The sequence below is a fragment of the Chionomys nivalis genome, chromosome 1 (assembly GCF_950005125.1).
Source record: "Chionomys nivalis chromosome 1, mChiNiv1.1, whole genome shotgun sequence".
Classification (NCBI taxonomy): Eukaryota; Metazoa; Chordata; class Mammalia; order Rodentia; family Cricetidae; genus Chionomys; species Chionomys nivalis.
In genome coordinates this window covers 121,541,412-121,562,586 of record NC_080086.1, presented here as the reverse complement: position 1 = coordinate 121,562,586, position 21,175 = coordinate 121,541,412, and the positions used below count along the sequence as shown (strand labels likewise).

Sequence of the window (21,175 nt, the reverse complement as noted above, 5' to 3'; positions counted from 1 at the left end):
TTTGTGAGTTCACCTCACTGGTCCTGGAGGGAACAAGAAGGCCCAAGAGCACTCTGGGAAGCTCCAGCATTGTCCGTTTGATGGGTTTCTGCCAATTCCTAGAGGCCATGTCCTCGTCATAACCCCTAATTATTTTTAAAGATTGTACACTAAGGAGGCCAGAGATAGAGCTTGGCTGCATACTGCTCATCACGCATGTGCAAGGCTTTGGGTTTGATCCCAGAATTTTCTTTAAAAGGAATACATACTAGAAAATTATCACAAACTAATTGACTATATTAATTTTTTATTTTCAAGACAGGGTTTCTCCGTAGCTTTTTTTGGTTCCTGTCCTGGAACTAGCTCTTCTAGACCAGGCTGGCCTCGAACTCACAGAGATCCGCCTGCCTCTGCCTCCCGAGTGCTGGGATTAAAGGCGTGCGCCACCACTGCCCAGCTGACTATATTAATTTTTAAAATAATTTTATTTCAGAAATATTTTAAAATAGAAAATATAACAAATGCTCTTTTTAATTAAGAAGTGTTACATGCGACAATATCTTTATCTGAAAAATTAACACCGAGTATTAGTATAATGCAGAAATTATAACGCTGTTTTAGTATAATATCAACTATGTAAAAATTTAGTCTACCTGCCAGGCAGTGGAGATGCTTGCCTTTAACCCAGTGCTCAAGAGGCAGAGGCAGGAGATCTCTGAGTTCGAGGCCAGTCTGATCTATAAATCCAGTTCTAGGACAGCCAGAGCTACACAGAAAAACCCAGTCTTGAAAAACCAAGACCAAAAAATAAATAAATAAAAATCCAGTGTACACATGTATTTCTACAGATGGAAAAAGGAAGTTGAAAAATTCTGTATTATTTTCTTAATTTTTTAATTCTTCAGTATTCTGTATGTATTACTTTGTTAGTAAAATTTTAAATTGGATAGACTTTATTGTATTTCTTAGAATACAAGAATTGTACATCTTAAAAGAATTTTAGCTAGCTAGCTGTATTTATTCTAGACTCTTACCATGTATTATATTAATTTTATCTTGCTTTTCTAAGAAGCATGTATAGAATATAGTAAAAGTAAAAAATAGCATGAGCGTGGCTCAAGAGAGTAAGCCTTCCTGGGAGGTTTGCCAGCAAGCATGAGGATCCGAGTTCAGTGCCTGGAACCCACATGGTAGGACAAGAGAACCAGACTCCCTCAAGCTGTTCTCTGACCCCTACATGTATGCACCCCCCCACATACATACAGACACCAAAATGTACAAATTAGAAAATAAAGAAAGTGCTTTCTTTTCTATTTCAAGGTTTGTGTGTGTGTGTGTGTGTGTGTGTTGTCATTATTATTTTTTTTTTAACTGTTTTTGCAAGTTGTTCCTTCTGGTAAAATCAAAAGGGTACCTTGGCTAACACTTTTGTTACCATGTTCTCTTTTTGAAGGACACTTGGCTTTATCATCTCACTGTTGCGGCTGGAAGTAACAATGTAAATGTTGGATCCGAATTTGAACAACTGGTTTGCAAACTGCTAAATATAGAAGGGGACCCTTGTAAGTTCCTAAGCACCTAGCCTTTGGAGTTCATGTGGTTTTCGCTTTGTGGTTTCGTCCTTCCCTGTAGCATGCCCGTCTCTCCCCTGACTTTGCTTGTATTAGGCCAGGATTCTTAAACTACAGCATCATCAGCATCCTTCACGTTCTGCCCTGTCACACCCTCTGCTTACATTGCTCCCTTTGCCCAGGGTGCACCACCCTTGGCATCTCTCACTAACATGATGGAATCCCAGTTAGGCATAGAAGATCCCTCAGCCAGCCCATTCCACTGCAGAGCCTGGATCTCAAAAGGTGCTTGCTTCGGCAGAGTGGAAATTAAGTCCCATTTGCTTCCCCATTTGTAGCTTTAAAGTGACATTAACTACCGTGTATTATTACCTTTCTTACTGCTGTGAGCAGATGTTTGACAAGCAGTTAGGAAGTTAAGGAAGTTACGGCAGGAAGGGTTCTTTTGTGTCCGCAGTTTGACGGAGTACAGCCTCTTGTGGGGAAGGCACTTCAGCAGGAGTTTGAAGTGGCCAATCGTATTCCATACTTTCTCCTTTTTGTTCACCCAGGACCCCAGGCTGTGAGGCCGATATTCATGGTGGGTCTTCTGGTCTCTGTTAAGCCATCTGGACATGCCTCATTGAGGCACATTTCTAAATTCCTTCCCTGTGAGGTTCAAGATGAGCGATCAGAGGTTTTCCATTGGGAGTCAGTTCTGTGCTGGGTTTTACGAGCAGAGACCACGTCACGTTTATGTTTAAGCAGTGTTAGGTGAGGATGGGCTCAGCCAAGTGCTCTGTCACGGAGCTGCTCGTACAGCCGTTGGGTAGGAGTTTAATAAATACTGATTTCAGGAATGACTTCATGCCTCTTTATCCTCATACCTCCTCCTACTTGGCATTTCTCTAGATCTTTCTCCCAAGATCCTTGTTGCTACACTATCTATTGACATACATCAACAACATGATACCATGTAGAATCGTGAGCATCTAGTCAGTGAGACTGCATCCGCATCCTCTAGGACAGAAGCTTGAGAGCTGCAGGGCCTGGGGATGAGGCACAACAGCATCACTGGGAGGCTTTTTGTTTTTGTTTCTGACCAATGGGAGAAAGCAAACCAGACCTGAGTGAGCTGGTTCCTAAAGGGGCAGGCTAATGGGAACCAACTGAATGAATTGTCTCTCTGCTCATGTGGTGAGCTGGTTCCTAAAGGGTCAGGCTAATGGAAACCAACTGAATGAATCATCTCTCTGCTCATGTGGTTCTGTGCTCAGCCTCCCAGATATGGAGACATCCCACGCTGTGTCACAGCAAAGAAGGGATCCTGTCCCCTCTGACCACGCTGCCTTCGGAAGCTCTGCAGACGGAGGCCATTAAGTTATTTAAGGTAAAATTGTTACATGTTGGCAAATCATTTAATTAATTGAATATTCATTGTGCTATAACTTGACTCTAAGAAAATTCAAGCTGTGATGGCGATGGTGATAATGATGGTGATGATGATGATGGTGATGATGGTGATAATGGAGATGGTGAAGGTGATAATGTGGTGGTGATGATGGTGATGGTGATGGTGGTGGTGATGATGATGGTGGTAATAATGGTGATGGTGAAGGTGATAATGATGGTGGTGATGATGGTGATGATGATGGTGGTGATGATGATGGTGAGATGATGATGATGGTGATGATGATGGTGGTGATGATGATGATGGTGATGATGGTGGTCATGATGATGGTGGTGATGATGATGATGATGGTGGTGGTGGTGGTGATGACGGTGATGATGGTGGTGGTGATGATGGTGATGATGATGGTGGTGGTGATGGTGATGATGATGGTGATGATGATGGTGATGATGATGGTGATGATGATGATGGTGATGATGGTGATGATGATGGTGATGATGATGATGGTGATGATGGTGATGATGATGATGGTGATGATGATGGTGGTGATGATGGTGATGATGTTGAAAATAAGCTCTCTACCATTGAGTTATATTACCCCAGCCTCACTTTGAAGAACATATAGGCTGATGCTTCATCACAAGGCTACTGTACTTTGTGTAGTAAAGAAAACATGGGCATTTTAAGGAGGGCAATGGGAAGTGTTTAACAGACCCAAGTTGAAGTTCAGAGATGAAATGTGATGGCTGGGTGAGGCAGACATGCATTTTAAAGCTCTGTAATTAGAGAACGTAGTGTAATCATGTCTTCCAGATGAAGTGACTCCTTTACCTCTTTGTCTTTGGCAAAATCCTTTTGCTCTCAGACCTTCTTGGTCTGCTATTTCAGTAGCCACTCTGGATTTCTTTTGATTGGATTTATCATAATACTTTTTTTTTTCATTGTGTTCAACAAAAGCTATTGCTAAAAGACAGAATGGCTGTGATTTGTGCAAAATAAACCTGATCATTTCTCACCTCTCTGCCACTCAGACCTGCCAGCTCTTTATAAACGCTGCGGTCGACTCCCCTGCCATCGACTACCATATCTCTCTAGCTCAGAGTGCTTTGCAGGTCTGCCTGACACATCCCGAGCTACAGAACGAGATTTGCTGTCAGCTTATTAAACAGACAAGACGAAGACAGCCGCAGAACCAGCCGGGGCCATTGCAGGTATACACTGGCACATACACATGCAATTTAAAATGACATGTTTTCATGTAAGAATGATACACATTTGGTACAGACATTTGAAAATACAAATCATATAAAAGGAAAAATGGCTATTGATATTTTGATGTATATCCTTCTGACTGGCTTCTCTATCACGCTTGTGTGTAAGTGTATATAGACTTATACACTCCCACTGTTTTTCACACCGAAGTTGCAGTGTGCATATTACCTTCTAAAACCATATAATATAATCACTTCTCCTACATCACTACCATGCTTCAAAAACATCTTGGTCACATGGTGGGCTAGAGAGATGGCTCAGTAGTTAAGAGGCTATACTACTCTTCCGGAGGACCAGAGTTCAGTTCCCAGCACCCACATTGGGCAACTCACAACCCCCTGTAATGGATTTGGAAGCTGAAACGTAGAGTCTGACTCTAGGAGCTTCTCTCTACCTGCTCCTGGGCAGTGAAGAAACGAACTCTCGCTGTTCAACATTGAATGAGCATCCCTCCCACACCCAGTTCTGTAAATCCATGGAGCCTTGTGGTGCTCACCACTGTGTGCCTGGCTTGCTCCTCATGGATTCCTTTTTTCCCTTCCAATGTTATACTTTACAATTCACCCCAAACTATGTCTTCCCAGCAAACCTTTCCTTGGTGACCCTCTCCATTACCTCCATGTTATATAAAAAAAAAATCATAATACTGTGTTTTATTATAATTTGCTGTGCATTTATATAAACTTTTCTTATTAGATTAGGCTTCCCAAGGACAGGACCTATCCTTCCCACCTTTTTTATGTAAGATTCTTAAAATCATTGATGTTATACTTGTTTAATGAGGAAAAATACATAGAGAAGGGCATATAAAAGAGAGCAAAGGGGAACCACATGTGTTTCTCTTACCTAAATAAATTTCTGTTATTTTACACTTTGCCCCTATATGTGTATGTATAATGAGTAGTTGGGGTTTTGAGTAGACGATTTTTATTTTTACTACTTTGTAATCTACTTTTCTCAAAGTTCTGTTTCAATAACTAAGTAAAAACATAAAGGAACAAAGGAGAGTGAAGTCCCCAATCTTTGCATGTGGATGTCAAAAAGAGCTACTGAATCTATGTGTAAACTTTGGTCCTGCAGTCTAGACAGTAGATACAACTAGGGGTGTCTTGGATCTGACCTGATGCTGAGTTGTTATGCTTTGGATGTAAATGCTCTGAAGGGATTATGTATACGTGCAAAAGGCAAGCTGCTCATCGCTGTCCTACCCTCTGCCAGGCACACTGCTCTGATGTGTCTGTGCAGCTGGCATGATTTCTAATGATGGTATTGCTCTTCACCCAGGGCTGGCAGCTCTTGGCACTCTGCGTTGGGCTCTTCCTTCCCCACCACCCTTTCCTGTGGCTCCTCCAGCTCCATCTGAAAAGGAATGCAGATTCCAGGTGTGCAGAACACTATTTATGTGGCCTTGCAAGTCTACAGTAAATTATAAGTATCTAATAATCTACCAGACATATTCTCAAAAGAATCTGCAAACGAATATTGGGACAGGAAGCCTTTTGTTATCATTCATGTAGAGCCTGGCAAACATTCCCTTTGTTATGTTCAATATCGTGTGCAAGATTGCTATGAAGGCCTGATGACCTAGTAAAGAACGTTCTTGAGTGAAAAGACCGTGTGCACTGCAAGTGTGAATGACTTGGCCCTCATGGGTAAAAGCAACAAAATTGTTTTGCTTTCTTAATTTCCCCTTTCACTGATTTTGTCTACACTGGATTCTTCTTGTGGAAGTCTTCCCCTGTGGTCTTCCTTTGTTTTAAAATTGTATTTGAATTGCTTCTGATTTTTTCATTCTCTTACAAAGGATATTTTAATTCATTAGAATGATCTTTTTAGATTGGGGTCTTAAAAAAAAGAGTATTCTTTTTGCCAGACATTGGTCACACACACACCTTCAATCCCAGCACTCAGGAGACAGAGGCAGGCAGATCTCTGTGAGTTCAAGGCCAGCCTGGTCTATAAAGCAAGTTCCAGAACAAACTCCAAAGCTACACAGAGAAACCCTGTCACAAACAAACAAAGTATTAGCCTGGGGCCTAAGGCAGTAGGCCGAGGCTTTTCCTGGTTCATTTTGTCAGCTTCGAGAGATGTATGTTTTCTTTTTGTTTGCCTGATTGGTGGTGCCGAGGATCAAACTTAGGGCCTTGTGCACAGTCAACACTTCCTGCTGAAACACACCCCAGCCCAAGAGGTTCATGGTAGGGAGCGAGCTAGACCTTGTGGACAGCACGAACAAACATATATAAGGAGACAACAGGAAACTACCCCGCAGTCCATAATACAGTCTAGGGATGATAGTGACTGAGGAGCCCCGGCAAAGGTGACACCACTGAGTCTCGAAATCACTTGACTAGAAATGTATTTAGAAAAGTTATCTTCTAACCCAAACTAAAAGTTGTGTTTAATTTTATTCTGTGTGTAAGGGGAGAGAAAAATCTCGAGCCCACTGTGTATTTTTGTACTTGAATGGTTTTACTTAGTGTACTGTTTATAGGATCTGCTTTTTGTTTGAAGGCATTTTCTTACCTTGTTTGACTGTAGAATAATCTTCATGATGTTCAAGAGAGAATGCTGGGAAATTTGGAGGTGTGACTTAGGAGAAGAGTGTTTCCCTACTATGCCTGAGGCCTTGGGGTCAATGTGGAGAACTCTGCCCTGTAGTTTTGATATAACATATTATTCTTTATGCATTATCTTTATGTGTTATCTTTGAATTCTTTATGCATTAGGCTTGTTAACATAATAATTATATATTGATTGTATAATTACTGGTAGTTTCAAATTTATCATGTGGTTATAGCAACGCAGAAAGACTTTTTTAAAAAAAGAACTTCATAGAGTATTGAGTCTCTGCAAAATCAAAGAAACTGGAGTCCAATAAACATTCCAACAGCTTGGTATTACTGTGAAAGCTATATATGTTAGATTGTCTTAATAAATTTATTCTTAGATTTTTATATTAAGTATTGCATTACAGGACAGAATTTGGGAAATATGCCATTTACTGCCAGCGATGTGTTGAGAGAACACAACAAAACGGGGATCGGGAGGCCAGGCCCTCGAGGATGGAAATCCTCTCCACCCTTCTTCGGAACCCATACCATCATTCCCTGCCCTTCAGCATCCCCGTGCACTTCATGAATGGGATCTATCAGGTGGGTTCTCTGAGACGGCTCAGCTTGGAAACAGAGTGACACCCAAAACAATGCCATATTGAACTCTTTGTCCCCGTAAGCCGTTTGTCTTGAGTTCATTTGCTAGAACCCACACTCAGAAGTTGTCCTCTGACCTCCACACACTTGTGTGATACATGCCACACACAAGCACACACACACACACCAAATAAAACAAATGTGGTTTTAGAAATTTTTTTAAAAAAATAAACATTAAATACATAAAGAAGTTCATTTATTAAAATTGATGTATTTTCTTTCGTGTGCATAGTGATTGCCCATTGTGCTGTATTCTTTAGCTGACTTCTAATGGGTAAGCCTAAGTACTGTCTGCCTGACATGAAAAGCTGCTAAGTGACCTTTCGGGTTTGAATTCCTGTGTGTCTGTTGGCTGAACCTGAAATTTCTGAATTCTTATAACAAGCTGCCTACTGGTCTCCTTCTGTGTTTTCTCCAGCAGAGCACTAGACAAATATTTGAACATCCTGGAGAAAGACACCACCATGAGTCACGCACGCATTGCATGCACCCTGCTTCCTGTTCAGTGTGCGTGTTTTTCATTAAGAGAACTCTCTTGCTGTCTTTGTCTAGGTAGTTGGGTTTGATGCCTCCACTACAGTGGAAGAATTTTTGAATACCTTAAACCAGGACACGGGAATGAGAAAGCCGGCACAATCTGGATTTGCACTGTTCACTGACGACCCTTCCGGCAGAGACCTTGAACATTGTCTTCAGGGAAATATCAAGGTGAAATCTCATTCTTCCACAGAGCCAAACTGAACAACAACAACAAATGTAGCAAAAGGCTCATTAGTCTGTGCAAGTTTGGGTCAGGAAGTTTCCAAAAATATAAGAAACCCAATCGATACCATTTTTTAAAATGGCCAAATCTTGGTGAAGCTGTAGAATTCCTCCCCCCCCCTTTTTTTTCTGGAGGAAGACAGAGTTCTTAATGTGCGACCTGCAGACACAAACTCTGTGTTAGTAGAGGGAAAGGAGTGATGGTCATTACTATGCTCTAAATATTAGAGGACTAAGAATGGTGGGCCGGCAAGATGATCAGTGGGCGCTTGCTGCTACGCCTGAGTTGGATCCTTAGAACCCACATGGTGGAAGGAAAGAACTGGCTTCCACAAGATGCACACACACACACACAAATGCAAAACAAACTAACAGAAAAGAACAAAGATATGGGGCTCATCCCCACAGACTTCATGAGTCAGGATTTCACAGCTGCTTCCAATATTCTGAGAGCACAGTGGAATCCGGAGCCTAAAGGACAAATGCTGCTTCTGTTCATCGGGAGCTTTAGCTTGCTTAGAAAAGAACAGCTTTATGTCCTGATAATCTGAAAGAACAATTGAAGGTGACGAATGTTAAGAGGACTGTGGCCCTTTGAATAGAGGGACATTTCAGCCCTGGGCTTTAGGGGAGGGCACAGTCTGGTAGGAAATGAACCAATGAGAATAAAGAAAAAGATATTTTAAAGCATCGTACCTAGCTTATGGTAAAAAAAATAATAATAAGTTTTCATAGAATGATGGCAACAATTAGAAATACAGTTACTGCACTACGGGGACCTTAGAGGCACAGTCTACTTATCTTGTGAGGAAATAAAGAGAGAAAATGTCTTGGCTACACCAAGCAGCCAGCACCAAAAGGAAAGCACCCGATTTGCCTCACACTTCTTTAGGGTACTTTGTTGTTTCAATTTTGATAAATTTACAAGGTGGAAAAAAATTGCTTCCTTAGTGACCAAATTATGAAGGAAAAAAAATCCCTGGAATCGCCATTCCCAGCCCCATACAATCCTGCATTAGGATTCCTTTCTAAGCCAAAATGCATGGCCACAGTTCAAAGTTAATGTGTGTCCAGTTTGACAAGTAGACTGAAAAAGCAAAGTATCATTAAACCCTAAACTCAGAGTTCTACAGAAGCTAGACACAAAAGGCTCCAGTGAGCTTGGTTTGTTTGTTTGAACTCACACTCTTGTCTTTTTTTTTTTAAACGTTGATTTTAAAAAGTCCTGTGGATCTCAGCTTTCTATTTCCTTTCTAGATCTGTGACATTATTTCTAAATGGGAACAGGCGTCCAAAGAACAGCAGCCCGGGAAATGCGAGGGCACAAGAACTGTCCGTCTGACTTACAAAAACAGGTGTGGAACACGATCCGAATGCCAGAACTGAGCATGCAGCTGCGCCCAGAACCTGGGCCTGTGGTCTAGTGTCCTAGTCACTGGCCTTGGATGTCATAATATTTACACGTGTGCTTATATTTCATTAATAATAACTCTGTTCTGGGGGAAACTACCACATGGCGTTTTGTTTCTAATTCTCATTCTTTCCTAGACCAGTCTCTCTCTCCTCTCTCTTCCTGTTGTGTCTCTTTCTGTCTCCCACCCTCTTCCATCCACCCGTTCTTCTGTAAGCTGTTTACTTAGATGCTCAGGGTTAAATGGTAACAGGAACAAAGAGCCAGTCTCCATCTTTTGGATTTCCATGTTAGGAAAGATGGCAGTGCCTAGGCCTGCATCCACTCTAATAAATACGTCGTTGTACTGTAAGCTAGCATAGCCCTATGAACGCATATACCATGAGCCTGACCTGGGCTAGAGACACCTGGGGCTTTGTGTGGATGGCATTGATGCTAAGGCTCAGTTCAGAAAGGGGCGGAGAGTGGCTCCTTTGAAAACTGTCTCTGAAAGCATGGTTAGCACCCGCAGAGGGAGGCTCACAGTCTGTGTGACAGGAATGGCCAATGGTGCTATGGTACCAGCCTTGTCAATAGATAAAACTATAACACACTGGGGCGTGTGGTCAGAAACCCAGTTTTCTTTCTTGTTCACTTTTTCTTAATCATTTTTTAGCAGAAGATAGCATTGAACTAACCACTTCACATGAAATGTTCCTCCAAAAAAGATGTTTTTCTAGTTTTTTTTTTTTTTTTTAGTCTCATAGCTCATAAATTAATCTATAAAATATCAGGCCAAGAACCTGGTGGAATTACTGGCATAATGTTGAATTCTTTCAGAATTGCCTTTGGAAGAGCTTCAGAGACTTAGCATTGGAACGTACAGAGTGAAGGCGCTGTATAATATAAAAAGACTGTAATAGCCTTTCATCTAATTCAATATCCTTTTTCTAATAATTGACCCTACAGAAATACCCATGTAAGTGGACAGAATATTCCAGGGTGGCCCAGGATCTTTCCACATTTTTTGGAGGAGAGAAAAATAACAGGAGGGTTTCCATCTTTCTCCATGAGAAAATGGTTGATAATTTATGGTGGTGAACCATATTTCAGGCTGCACTGTACATGTTCAGCCACCGGGGCTGGCCGCCTTCTGCTCGAACAAACCCCTTTTATATGAACCGATGCTAGCTCTCATCTGTCGGAGCCTCTCCATTGTGAACGTGAGGATTTGCTCATCTTGTAAACTACAAAGTGACCGTGAAGTACTGGTGGTCTAGTTTGCTCTCTGATAAATACCACAATTGAAAGCAACTTGGGGAAGAAGGGGTTTATTTTTGTCCTATGGGTTATATAGTTCATTATCAAAGGAAGCCGTGGCAGGAACCCAGTGCATGAACTTGAAGCTGTTTACCTGCCCATTCCCAGGCTCTTGGTCAGTCACCTCTTACAGGGCCCAGGCCCAGCTGCCCAGAGCTGCCACCTTTCAGCTAAATGGATTAGCAGTCCAGGAAAATGACCCACAGCCATGCTTACAGACCAGCATGATGGAGGCAGCCCCTCCATTGAGGTTTTCTCTTCCATGTGTAATGACAACCAAGATTAGCCGTCACAATGCTGTGTAAGACAGTGGTGTTCTAGTCTGCCCCTGGTCCTAGGGGACGCCATTTTGCAAGTAGCTGTTGACTGTACTTTGAGGGTGTAAGATGATTCCACTCTTGACTGGGTCCCTAGACATAATCTCTCCAATGGCCCCTGCCAGCATGGGCTGGAAGTAGGAAGGGTACCCCTGTGAATTTCCTGTGGTGAACTGAGATTTGGGGTACATTAAGTCATATCACAGTAGTTCTGCTGATGTTTCTATTGATGATATCCTTCATCTCTGGCAAGAGCAGCAAGGTAGATGTCTGCTAAAGCCCCCGAAGTCTGTGTTTTAGCAGTATTCTGAGAAATTAATTATGCCCGTAAATCCGAGAAGTATCCATCTGAAGGTTCTGATTTTGCTGTCCCCATCCGTTGATCTCTTTATGGTTATATCAAAATTCAGTTTGATTTCGTTGGAACAAAATAGACAGACTAGCATGTCTAAGACAATTCTTAATACCTTCTTAGTACCTTATGTTTGATTAGCACATACTAATTCTGGTTACGATGGCTATGGTTGGAACCAAAATTAAATTTGGGTCAAATGGACAAAGGCGGTTTGAAAGACCTACAGATAAGAGTAATTCCTTTGGGCTGGATAGATGGCTAAGAGGTTAAGAGCACTGGCTGCTCTTCCAGAGGTCCTGAGTTCGGTTCCCAGCAGCCACATGGTAGCTCATAACCATCTATAATGAGAACTGGTGCCCTCTTCTGGTTTGTGTGCAGGCATGCAAGCTAAATAAGTTTTTTTCTTTGAGAGAGAGAGAGACAGAGAGAGAGAGAGATGCCTTTAAGGCCTTAATTATTAGAAAAGACCAAGAGAGGGGCTAGCATGATTTAACTACCTTGTTTAAGCAACAAAAAACAACTCAAACAAGAGGGTTGGTGTTTACAGAGTCCGAAAAGCCTGGAGAGCCATGGCTATGAGAAAGGATACTGTTTCTAAATATGGCCATACTTTGCATATGTTCATAAATAGCTTAGACAATGAGCCCTAATTCCCAGTAACATAATCGGGGGGGGGGAGCTAGCTGTGACCTGTCACGCTGCCAGAGATTTGATTCTTCCTCTGCCAACTTGCTTTGTAAGGCCTAAAATACCGATTTTCCTTCATCACGGAATCTTAAGTTTATATTTAGCAAGTTATGGAATTTTAATTATTTTGACTCAGGGGTCAAAGGTCTAATTACCAGGCTTTGGGCACGCTCTCAGACACCGTCACTTGGGCGGCGGTATTTGAAGTCTAACTTGTTAGGAAGGCTCTCATTTTATTTGATTTCTTGCTGCGTGCTTGGGATTGCTAATGTCAAGGTGTGGTTTTTAACAAAGCAAACTGGCAAGGTCCTTGCCACAGGGAACAGTCTTCCAACCCCTCCTTGAAATTCAAGATGGTTTTTGGTAACACTTTGCAGTTGCTGTTTTCTAGAATGTAGTTTAACATTTCCGTCTCCACAGTTAGGCAGCTACGGAGGCCCTGCATTCATTGACTCCTCTGCTGAAAAGGGCTGTAGAGGTCATCCAGCTTGTCCTATTTCTTCTAGCAATCCTCACAGTTTGAAGATGCCACAATCAAGACTTGTTTCTTAAAGATAGGAGCTCCGTGCATAGGATCCTACCAGTAGGATCTCAAAGTGTGGCCTTGAACTCACATCACAGGTCTACCAACGGGATCTCACTGCAAGCCCAGGCTGGCCTTGAACTCACCTTCTAGTGCCTAGTGCAAGGATTACGGGTGTGCACCCCCACACCTGGCTGGGCTTCCTGCTTTGACTTGGAGACACTCTTCTTGTTCATCTTTGCCATGCTTTTCTTGTTCTCCGTAGCTTTGTCTAGCTCCTCAGAGTCCGAGCCTGCCCTCCTACATGCTGGATTCCAGGACTGTGCATGTGTAGGATTGTATTCCCTGTTTTGTTTAAGCATTTCACTCTTCTTTCCCAGGCAGAACCTTGTAGGCATTCTGGAAACCACGCTGGTCCCCTCTCTCTGTAGATATCTCATTCCCACTGTATGAAGAAGTCCCAGTGATAACACTTTCCCTTCTCCTGGTGGGTCTCCGAAATGAGCCATGTGGTTCCTTACTTCAAGTGAGGAAATGGGCCCTTTGTAAAAACCTTCATCTTCAGCCTCTCTCTCTCTTCCTGTCAGACCTCTTTCCTGATGACACTTTGCATGTATTGTCTATGTCTATTGTCCAGCTATACCTTCCGATCTGCTTAATGATCCTGCATTTTTGTCTCTGTATAATCATAGATTGAAATGGGACTGTGGTTGACTTCTGGAAACATCTCTGTCAGCCAAGCTTGGCAGGAAGATGATCAGAACTGTGGGTAGGACAAGCTTCACGGAGAACACCCACCATGTTTCTCCAGATCACAGCCCTCTGGCCACCTCTCCTTCCCTGATGTTCAGAGACAGAGATGCTATAACTAAGGGATATGTCCACACCTCTCTCTCTCCCTCTCCCTCCCTCTCTCTCTCTCTCTCTCTTTCACACACACACACACACACACACACACACACACACTACTGTGTTGTCATGACAACATTCAGGATTGTCAGTGTGTTGCTTATCTACCCCATTGTCTTAGCACTTTGCACATCCATAACACTGTGCCCCCACAGCACCATGAGCACCAGCCTGGGCAAACAAAAACCATGTCATTAGCCCGGCATGGCAGAGTATACTTGTCCTAGCTACTCAGGAGGGTGAGGTGTGGCTGTCACTTGAGGCCACCCAAAGACCAGCTTCAGCAACATAGAGACCCCCATCTCAAAAATAACAGGAAGCCCATGTCCTGTTTCCACAAGGAATAAGAGAGCATTTTTCTTTCTGATCTTCCTAAAGATGCTCATCTGTATATGATCAAAAAAAATCAAAAAAGACTTGAATGTACCAATATTTTCTTTTTGCTGTCTAGTGAAAAGCCACCTCTGACATTTGATGCTAATTGGAGTTGATTTTTTAATTGAAACCCTAGTTTCCTATTTAGCATGCCCAAGATGTTGAAAAAGATTGTGTGTTAAAAATTGGGTTTATTCAGTTCATTGAATGAAGAGTTGTTGTAGCCTGTATTCCCTACAGGGGGTAATTTTTTTTTTTAGTTATAAACTGATTGACCCATTAGTTCAGGCTTCTTATTAACTAATTCTTATAACTTACATTAGCCCATAATTCTTGTCTGAGCCACGTGGCTTGGTACCTTTTTGGGTGAGGCAGTCACATCTTGTGTCCTCTGTGTCTGGGTCACCCAGGGAGTAAGTTTAATGTCACTCAGGGTCTTAGCCCCTCCTGGTTCTTTTAAGGACTGTCTTAGTCATTTTTAGTGACTGTCTTCACTGTTCCATTGCTATGAAGAGACACATGACCAAAGCAACTCTTTTTTTTTCTTTAAGCATTTAATTAGATGCTTGCTTATGGTTTAGAGACTTAATCCATTATCATTGTGGTGGGGAGCATGGCTACAGGCAGGTGTTGTACTGGAGAAATAGTTGAGAGCTATATCTTTATCTAAAAGCAACAAAGAGAGAGAGAGCACCTAGGCCTGGCATAGACTTTTGAAACCTCAAAGCTCACCCCCAGTGATACACTTCCTCCAACAAGGCCACAACCCCTAATCCTTCTAATCCTTTCAAATAGTGCAACTCTCCAGTGACTCAGCATTTGGATACATGAGCCTGTGTGGGCTAATTTTATTCAAACCACCACAGTGACTTGATACTTCAGTTTGTTTTTAGAATTAATTTAAATAAAAGGGTTCTTCCACTTCAAAACAATTTGCCCTATGTTTTCCAGATGGCAGTGGTCTGTTTGTATCATGTAGCGGGCTGTTAAAAGCAGTCCTCTGATTCATCCTCACTGTATTCCTTTGTGAGAGCATTGGGGAAGGGTAGTCTAGCTCACTGGCTGAGTGCTTGCCTAGCTTGTGCTGGGTCTGTCTCTATCATGGAAGAAGGGGGGGGGACAGTGAGTTGGTTTCGTGGGTAAGGGAACTTGCCACAAAGCCTGATGACCTGAGTTTGATCCCCGGAACTAATATGATAGAAGATGACACCCACACATTGTCCTCTGATCCACACACATACAGTGGCACGTATGCATGAACACCCCCACACGTGCACAATAAATGTAGAATTTTTAACTTAAAAAAATAAGAGTATCATGAGATATTTCTCTCTCTCTCTTTTGCCAGACTGTACTTCTCAATGCAAGCTCGTGGAGAGACGGACAGAGAGAAGCTGCTGTTGCTCTACCAGACAAATGATCAGATAATAAATGGCCTTTTCCCTCTGAACAAGGACCTGGCGTTAGAAATGGCAGCGCTTTTAGCTCAGGTAACTTCTGTGTTGTATGGAATAGCATAGGAAGATAGGAAGATGCAAGTTTCTTCAGTTAAATGCAGCAAGACAGGAGCCTTCAGCATGTTTTTACACTCACTTTATTATGATTAAGAAGACGCTTGAAACTGCAGGCGTTATTATGACATCATTATTTTCTGACCCCCTGACGATTGCTGTAGCCTCGGATGAGACACTACATTCTGTAAGGGGAAATGTGTTTCTTAGTTCTTTCAAGAGTGTTGCTTGGGGCATTCAAGGAAGGGATTGAGAGTAGAGAGGTGGTCCTGAAGTTGGTATGTGCAGCTGGCAACCTCTTAGGAACGCCTTTTGGGCAAAGCTAGAACACTTTCTCTTATTTACCTACCATACCAATTGGAAGTAAGTTTGAATTTCTTTAACATATACACACAAATTACAGTGACCAAGCAGAAGTATATTTTATTCCGAGCGTGGTGAATATCTACCTGTATCTCAGCATTTGGAAAACTGAGGCAGGAAGTCCATGCGTTGAAGGCCAGCCTGGGCTACATTAGCAAGAGTCTATCCCAAAAGGGAAAAAAAAAGGTTTAATTTCCACAAGGTGACTGTGGCATCCTCATACCTGTACAGAGCAAGCCATCAGGACTTGGTCCTTCTACCCATTCTGCCACCCATGGGTGTCATCCTCATGGTCTTAGAGTTCTGTTAGAGTCCCAGCATGTTCCAGGAGTCAGGGGTGGGGGAAGGGAGGGACTGAGAGGGACATACCCATCCTGACTTAGAGAAAAACTCATAACCTACATAGACCTTTTCATTTAAGCTCCTGGTTAGACCTTAACCACACCCTCTTCTACCTATGACTGAGGCTGGGAAAGTAGTCCCAGCCAGGCACCCATGTGCTTAGGTCATTTAAGGTCATCATACTCAAGGGAGAAGGCAATTTTAAGACGCAAAACTGAGTCTGCAGATAATCAAAGAGGCAGATAAAAGCTTCCCTTGGAAGTGCCATGTGGACAGATCCTCGGGTCTATGGCTTCTCACCCTACACATCATCCCAGGGCATCTCATCCGTTCTTCATCCCATCCAGCACCCACACTGTGATTCCCAAGTCTCTTCACTCCAGTGCATGCCTGTTTAATGGGCTCCATAAATCCAGCCACTGAAACTGCACTATCATCCTCCCCTTTCTCACTGAAACTGCACTATCATCCTCCCCTTTCTCCACCTTGTGCATCTTCATCATGACACCATCCCTCTTGGTCCTCCACCCGAGCTTCTGCTCCAGCTAGTTCTCCACCCTGGGTTCCTCTCTAGCCATCCCCACAGCCTTTTCCGTTCTCTCCCCCTTTCCCACTGGTTGCCTCCTCTTTTCACTTTGAACTCATATTTGGTTCTCTGCTCGCCACTCTGTGTTGACTTTCATTCCTGATTCACACCTGCCTCAATCCGCTGCTCCCCAGCCACCTTCTGACCCTATGCCTGTCTCTGCTGTGGTCTCCCCACAAAGTTATCCTTTACACAGCTACCAGAGGGATTTGTCTAGTTATCCATTGCTGCCTAGCAAATGATTTGAAGTTGTGTGTGCTGATGAATGCCTATAATTCATAATCCTAGCACTTGAGAGGCAAAGGAAAACCTAAGTTACATAGCAAGTTCCAGGACAACCTGTACCACCTACTGAGACCCTGTCGCAAAAACAAACAAAACAGAAAAGCACACGGTAACAACAATTTAAAACTCCAAAAGTAATTTGAGCAGATAGGCAGAAGGCATTTAGTCTCTGTTTCCAGTGGCTTCAGTGAGCTTAGCCTGAGGAATAGCTGTGATGCCATGGATGAGGCTGGAATCATTGGGCGGCCCACTCACTTGCATGTCTGCCTGCAGTGCTGGCTCTCAGTTGAGACTTCTACAGGGCCCATTCACTGTATAGCTACATGTATTTCCTTGGTGGAACTATTTGAGCCTCCAATCGGGATGTTGGTTGAGTGGCAAAAGTCATACTCCAAAAGAGACATGGAGAAGAATTTGCCATTTTCCTTAGATCTGAGACTGGAAGATGGCACAGTGTCACTTGCCCATGGAGAGTTGTTTACACAGCATTAATGCCAGTGAGGTCTTGCCTGAGATTTCTGTCCTGCCCCGTTCCACAGTCATTCAGTCCCAAATAAACACACAGGGGCTTACATTAATTATAAACTGGTTGGCCTATTAGCTCAGGCTTCTTATTAACTCTTTTATATTTATTTATTTATTATGTATACAATATTCTTTCTGCGTGTATGCCTGAAGGCCAGAAGAGGGCATCAGACCTCATTACAGATGGCTGTGAGCCACCATGTGGTTGCTGGGAATTGAACTCAGGACCTTTGGAAGAGCAGGCAATGCTCTTAACCGCTGAGCCATTTCTCCAGCCCATTCTTATTAACTCTTACATCCTACATTAACCCATAATTCTTGTCTGTGTCAGCCACATGGCTTGGTATGCGGTTTTGTTTTGTTTTGTTTTGTTTTATCAGTGATGCATTTTCATCTTGCTTCCTCTGCATCTAGGTGACGACTGCAGACTGAGCCTTTCCTCTTCCTAGAATTCTCCTGTCCCTGCCTGGCTACTGACCAATCAGCGTTTTATTAAAACAATACAAGTCACAGGGTACAAGATCATTGTCCCACAGCATTGAGGGAGACAGCAAAAAAACAAATGTCAACCCTTGATTCATATCCAGGGTCATTCATGATCTGCCCCTGCCACAGTAACTTCAGCATCCTTAACTCTGCTTTCCTGGAGCTTGGGTCTCTGCAAAATCCCTCACTTGTGTATGGCACCTGCTTCCTTTCTAGAATCTACTAAACTTAGTGATGTGTCCAGGTATCTGGAATGGTTCTGCCTCTGTTCAGTCACTTGCTAATTTCATCTTGCCCTTTAGCGTCCCTCCTTTAAGTCCTTCCTGATAGCTCAGATGGCCCTCTGGGGAGTTCCTGTGCTGTTTTATACATGTGCCTTGCAGTCCTGACCTTGGTGGCTCATGCATACTTGTGGCTCTGCTTCGCGTAGTTGACCGGGGCCTCCTCAAGGACCACCCTAATGTTCTTGGCAGAATGAACACTTAGTCCCCGAGTTCACTTTTAGAGTATTTTAAGATCATCTGAACGTGAAAGCATGCGTGCTGCACTCAGTGTTCTTTTTCTACAAATGGTAAAGATGGAAGGAAAGGAGGAGACCCATGCTTTCTAGATAATCAGAGAGATTCCAGGCTGCTTGCTATTCTAGGGGTCACCTTTCCAGAGGCATAAATTCCCTATGGAAATCACTCTTGTCTTTACTAACATTTATCTTCTTTAGCTTTTTATTTTGTCTTTTTAAAAAACAATTGTTTTTTTACTTTACGTACCAATCCCAGTTCCCTCTCCCTCCCCTCCACTTGCTCCTCCCACCTTCCCCCACCCCACTGCCCATCAACTCCTCAGAGAGGTTGAGGCTTCCCTTTGGGAATCAACAAAGTCTGTCAGTTGAGGCAGGATCAAGGTCCTCCCCCCTGTATCTAGGCTGAGCAAGGTATCCCTCCATAGGGAATGGGCTCCAAAAGCCAGTTCATGCACTAGGAATGAATACTGGGTCCATAGCCAGTGTCCCCACAAACTTTCCAAGCCACACAACTGTCACCCACATTCAGAGGGCCTAGTTTAGTCCTATGCTGGTCCCTCAGCTGTCAGTCTAGAGTCAGTGAGCTCCCACTAGCTTGGGTCAGCTGTTTCTGTGGGTTTCCCCATCGTGGTCTTGATTCCTTTGCTCATAACATCACTTCTTCCTTTCTGTAACTGGACTCCAGGAGCTGGGCCCAGTGCTTAGCTATGGATTTCTGCATCTGCTTCCATCAGTTACTGAATGAAGGTTCTATGATGACAATTAAGGTAGTCATCAATCTGCTTACAGGGGAAGGGCAGTTAAGGCACCCTCTCCACTATTGCTTAGATTTTTAGCTGGAGAAAAAGAAATATCTTGATAGAGGAAACCATTATGGGGTTAGCTAGAAACTTGGCACTAGGGAAATTCCCAGGAATCCACAAGGATAACTCCAGCTAAGAATTTAATTTTGTCTTTAAAAAGAAAAAAACTTTCTCTAAGAAAAAATAACTTTTTATTAAATCTTATTAAAATAAAATTAAGAAAAATTAAATTTTTGAGATTTTATGTGTATGAGGTTTTTCCTGAATGTTCTATCTGTGTATAGTTCCATATGCATATTGTGTCCTGGGAGGCAAGAAAAGGATGTCAGATAGGCCTGACGTTACAGATGGTTGTGTGTTGACGGAAGTTTCTGTCCCACACAGTCCTTCAGTCATTCAGTCCCATAGAAACACACAGAGGTCTACATTAATCATAAACTGATAGGCCTAATATTTCAGGCTTTTTATTAACTCTTTTACCTTATATTATTCCATAATCTTGTCTGTGTTAGCCACATGGCTTGGTACCTTTTTTGGTGAGGCAGTCACATCTTGCTTCCTCTCTGTCTGGGTGATGACTGCAGACTGAAACTTCCCTCTTCCCAGAATTCTTGTTGTTCCGCCTCTACTTCCTGCCTGGTTGTCCCACCTATACTTCCTGCCTGGCTACAAAATTGATCCAGTCTACAAGAGAAACAGAGCCAGGCAGTGATGGCTCACACCTTTAATCCAGCACCAAAGAGGTGGAGACAGGAAGAGATCTGACTGGGCAGAGAGAAGAATATAAGGTGGGAGGAGACAGGAGTTCAGGACTCAATCGACAGGATACCCTATTCGGTCTGAGAATTTCATAGTGGTAAGAATTAGTGGCTGGGGGCTGGAGAGATGGCTCAGAGGTTAAGAGCATTGCCTGCTCTTCCAAAGGTCCTGAGTTCAATTCCCAGCAACCACATGGTGGCTCACAACCATCTGTAATGGGGTCTGGTGCCCTCTTCTGGCCTGCAGGCATACACACAGACAGAGTATTGTATACATAAATAAATAAATAAAATCCGTGGCCTCTTTAAAAAAAAAAAGAATTAGTGGCTGCTGCTCTGCTTCTCTGATCTTTCGGCTTTCACCCCAATATCTGACTCCAGGTTTTATTATTAAGACCAATTAGAATTTGCACTGCAGAGGAGAGCAGGGAATGAAAGGCTGTATTCCAGAGAGTAATCAGCTAATAAATAGGAAGAGTTGGTGAGAACAGAGATATTCATAGAGAAAATCTAGGGGAAAGTAATGAGACTGTGGGGTCCTCACTACCACTCTAGGCCATGGAGACCCTTAAAGAGTCCAGCTAGCACTGTTGCCGGATCGCTTAGTCGTCTTCTCGTGTTTTATCTTCGACTGTCATTTCACCTTATTCACCACTGGTTAGAGTGGACTTTACAGCCAAAGACTATCCTGTGTTGACTCGGTAATAAGACTGTTCTCTTTCAACAAATATTTACTAAGAGAGTGTTTTAGTTTCTTCTGTGTTGCTGTGATCGGACACTCGGAAGTATTCCAGAGCCCCTTAAGGGGAGGTGGTTTCCCTTGGCTCACAGTTCACGGTACTGGTCATATCCCATCCACGGTCAGAAGAATGCACGCATGCGTCCTTTGCTCTCTGTGCCTTCTCACAGATTTCACATGACCACTATGGCTTTC

The 21,175-nt window shown here is 43.0% G+C and overlaps 1 protein-coding gene across 2 annotated transcripts in view; it reads left to right on the top strand.

The window, feature by feature from the left end:
* Positions 1-21,175, top strand: part of Plekhh2 (pleckstrin homology, MyTH4 and FERM domain containing H2) — a 115,027-nt gene that overhangs the window by 82,989 nt on the left and 10,863 nt on the right. For both annotated transcript variants that reach the window (XM_057782394.1, XM_057782387.1), the window contains 8 exons: positions 1,433-1,541; positions 2,807-2,919; positions 3,972-4,151; positions 5,497-5,594; positions 7,190-7,367; positions 7,977-8,132; positions 9,444-9,541; positions 15,411-15,552. In XM_057782394.1, the coding sequence (XP_057638377.1) occupies positions 1,433-1,541; positions 2,807-2,919; positions 3,972-4,151; positions 5,497-5,594; positions 7,190-7,367; positions 7,977-8,132; positions 9,444-9,541; positions 15,411-15,552 (1,074 nt within the window). The remainder of the gene's footprint in view (positions 1-1,432; positions 1,542-2,806; positions 2,920-3,971; positions 4,152-5,496; positions 5,595-7,189; positions 7,368-7,976; positions 8,133-9,443; positions 9,542-15,410; positions 15,553-21,175) is intronic.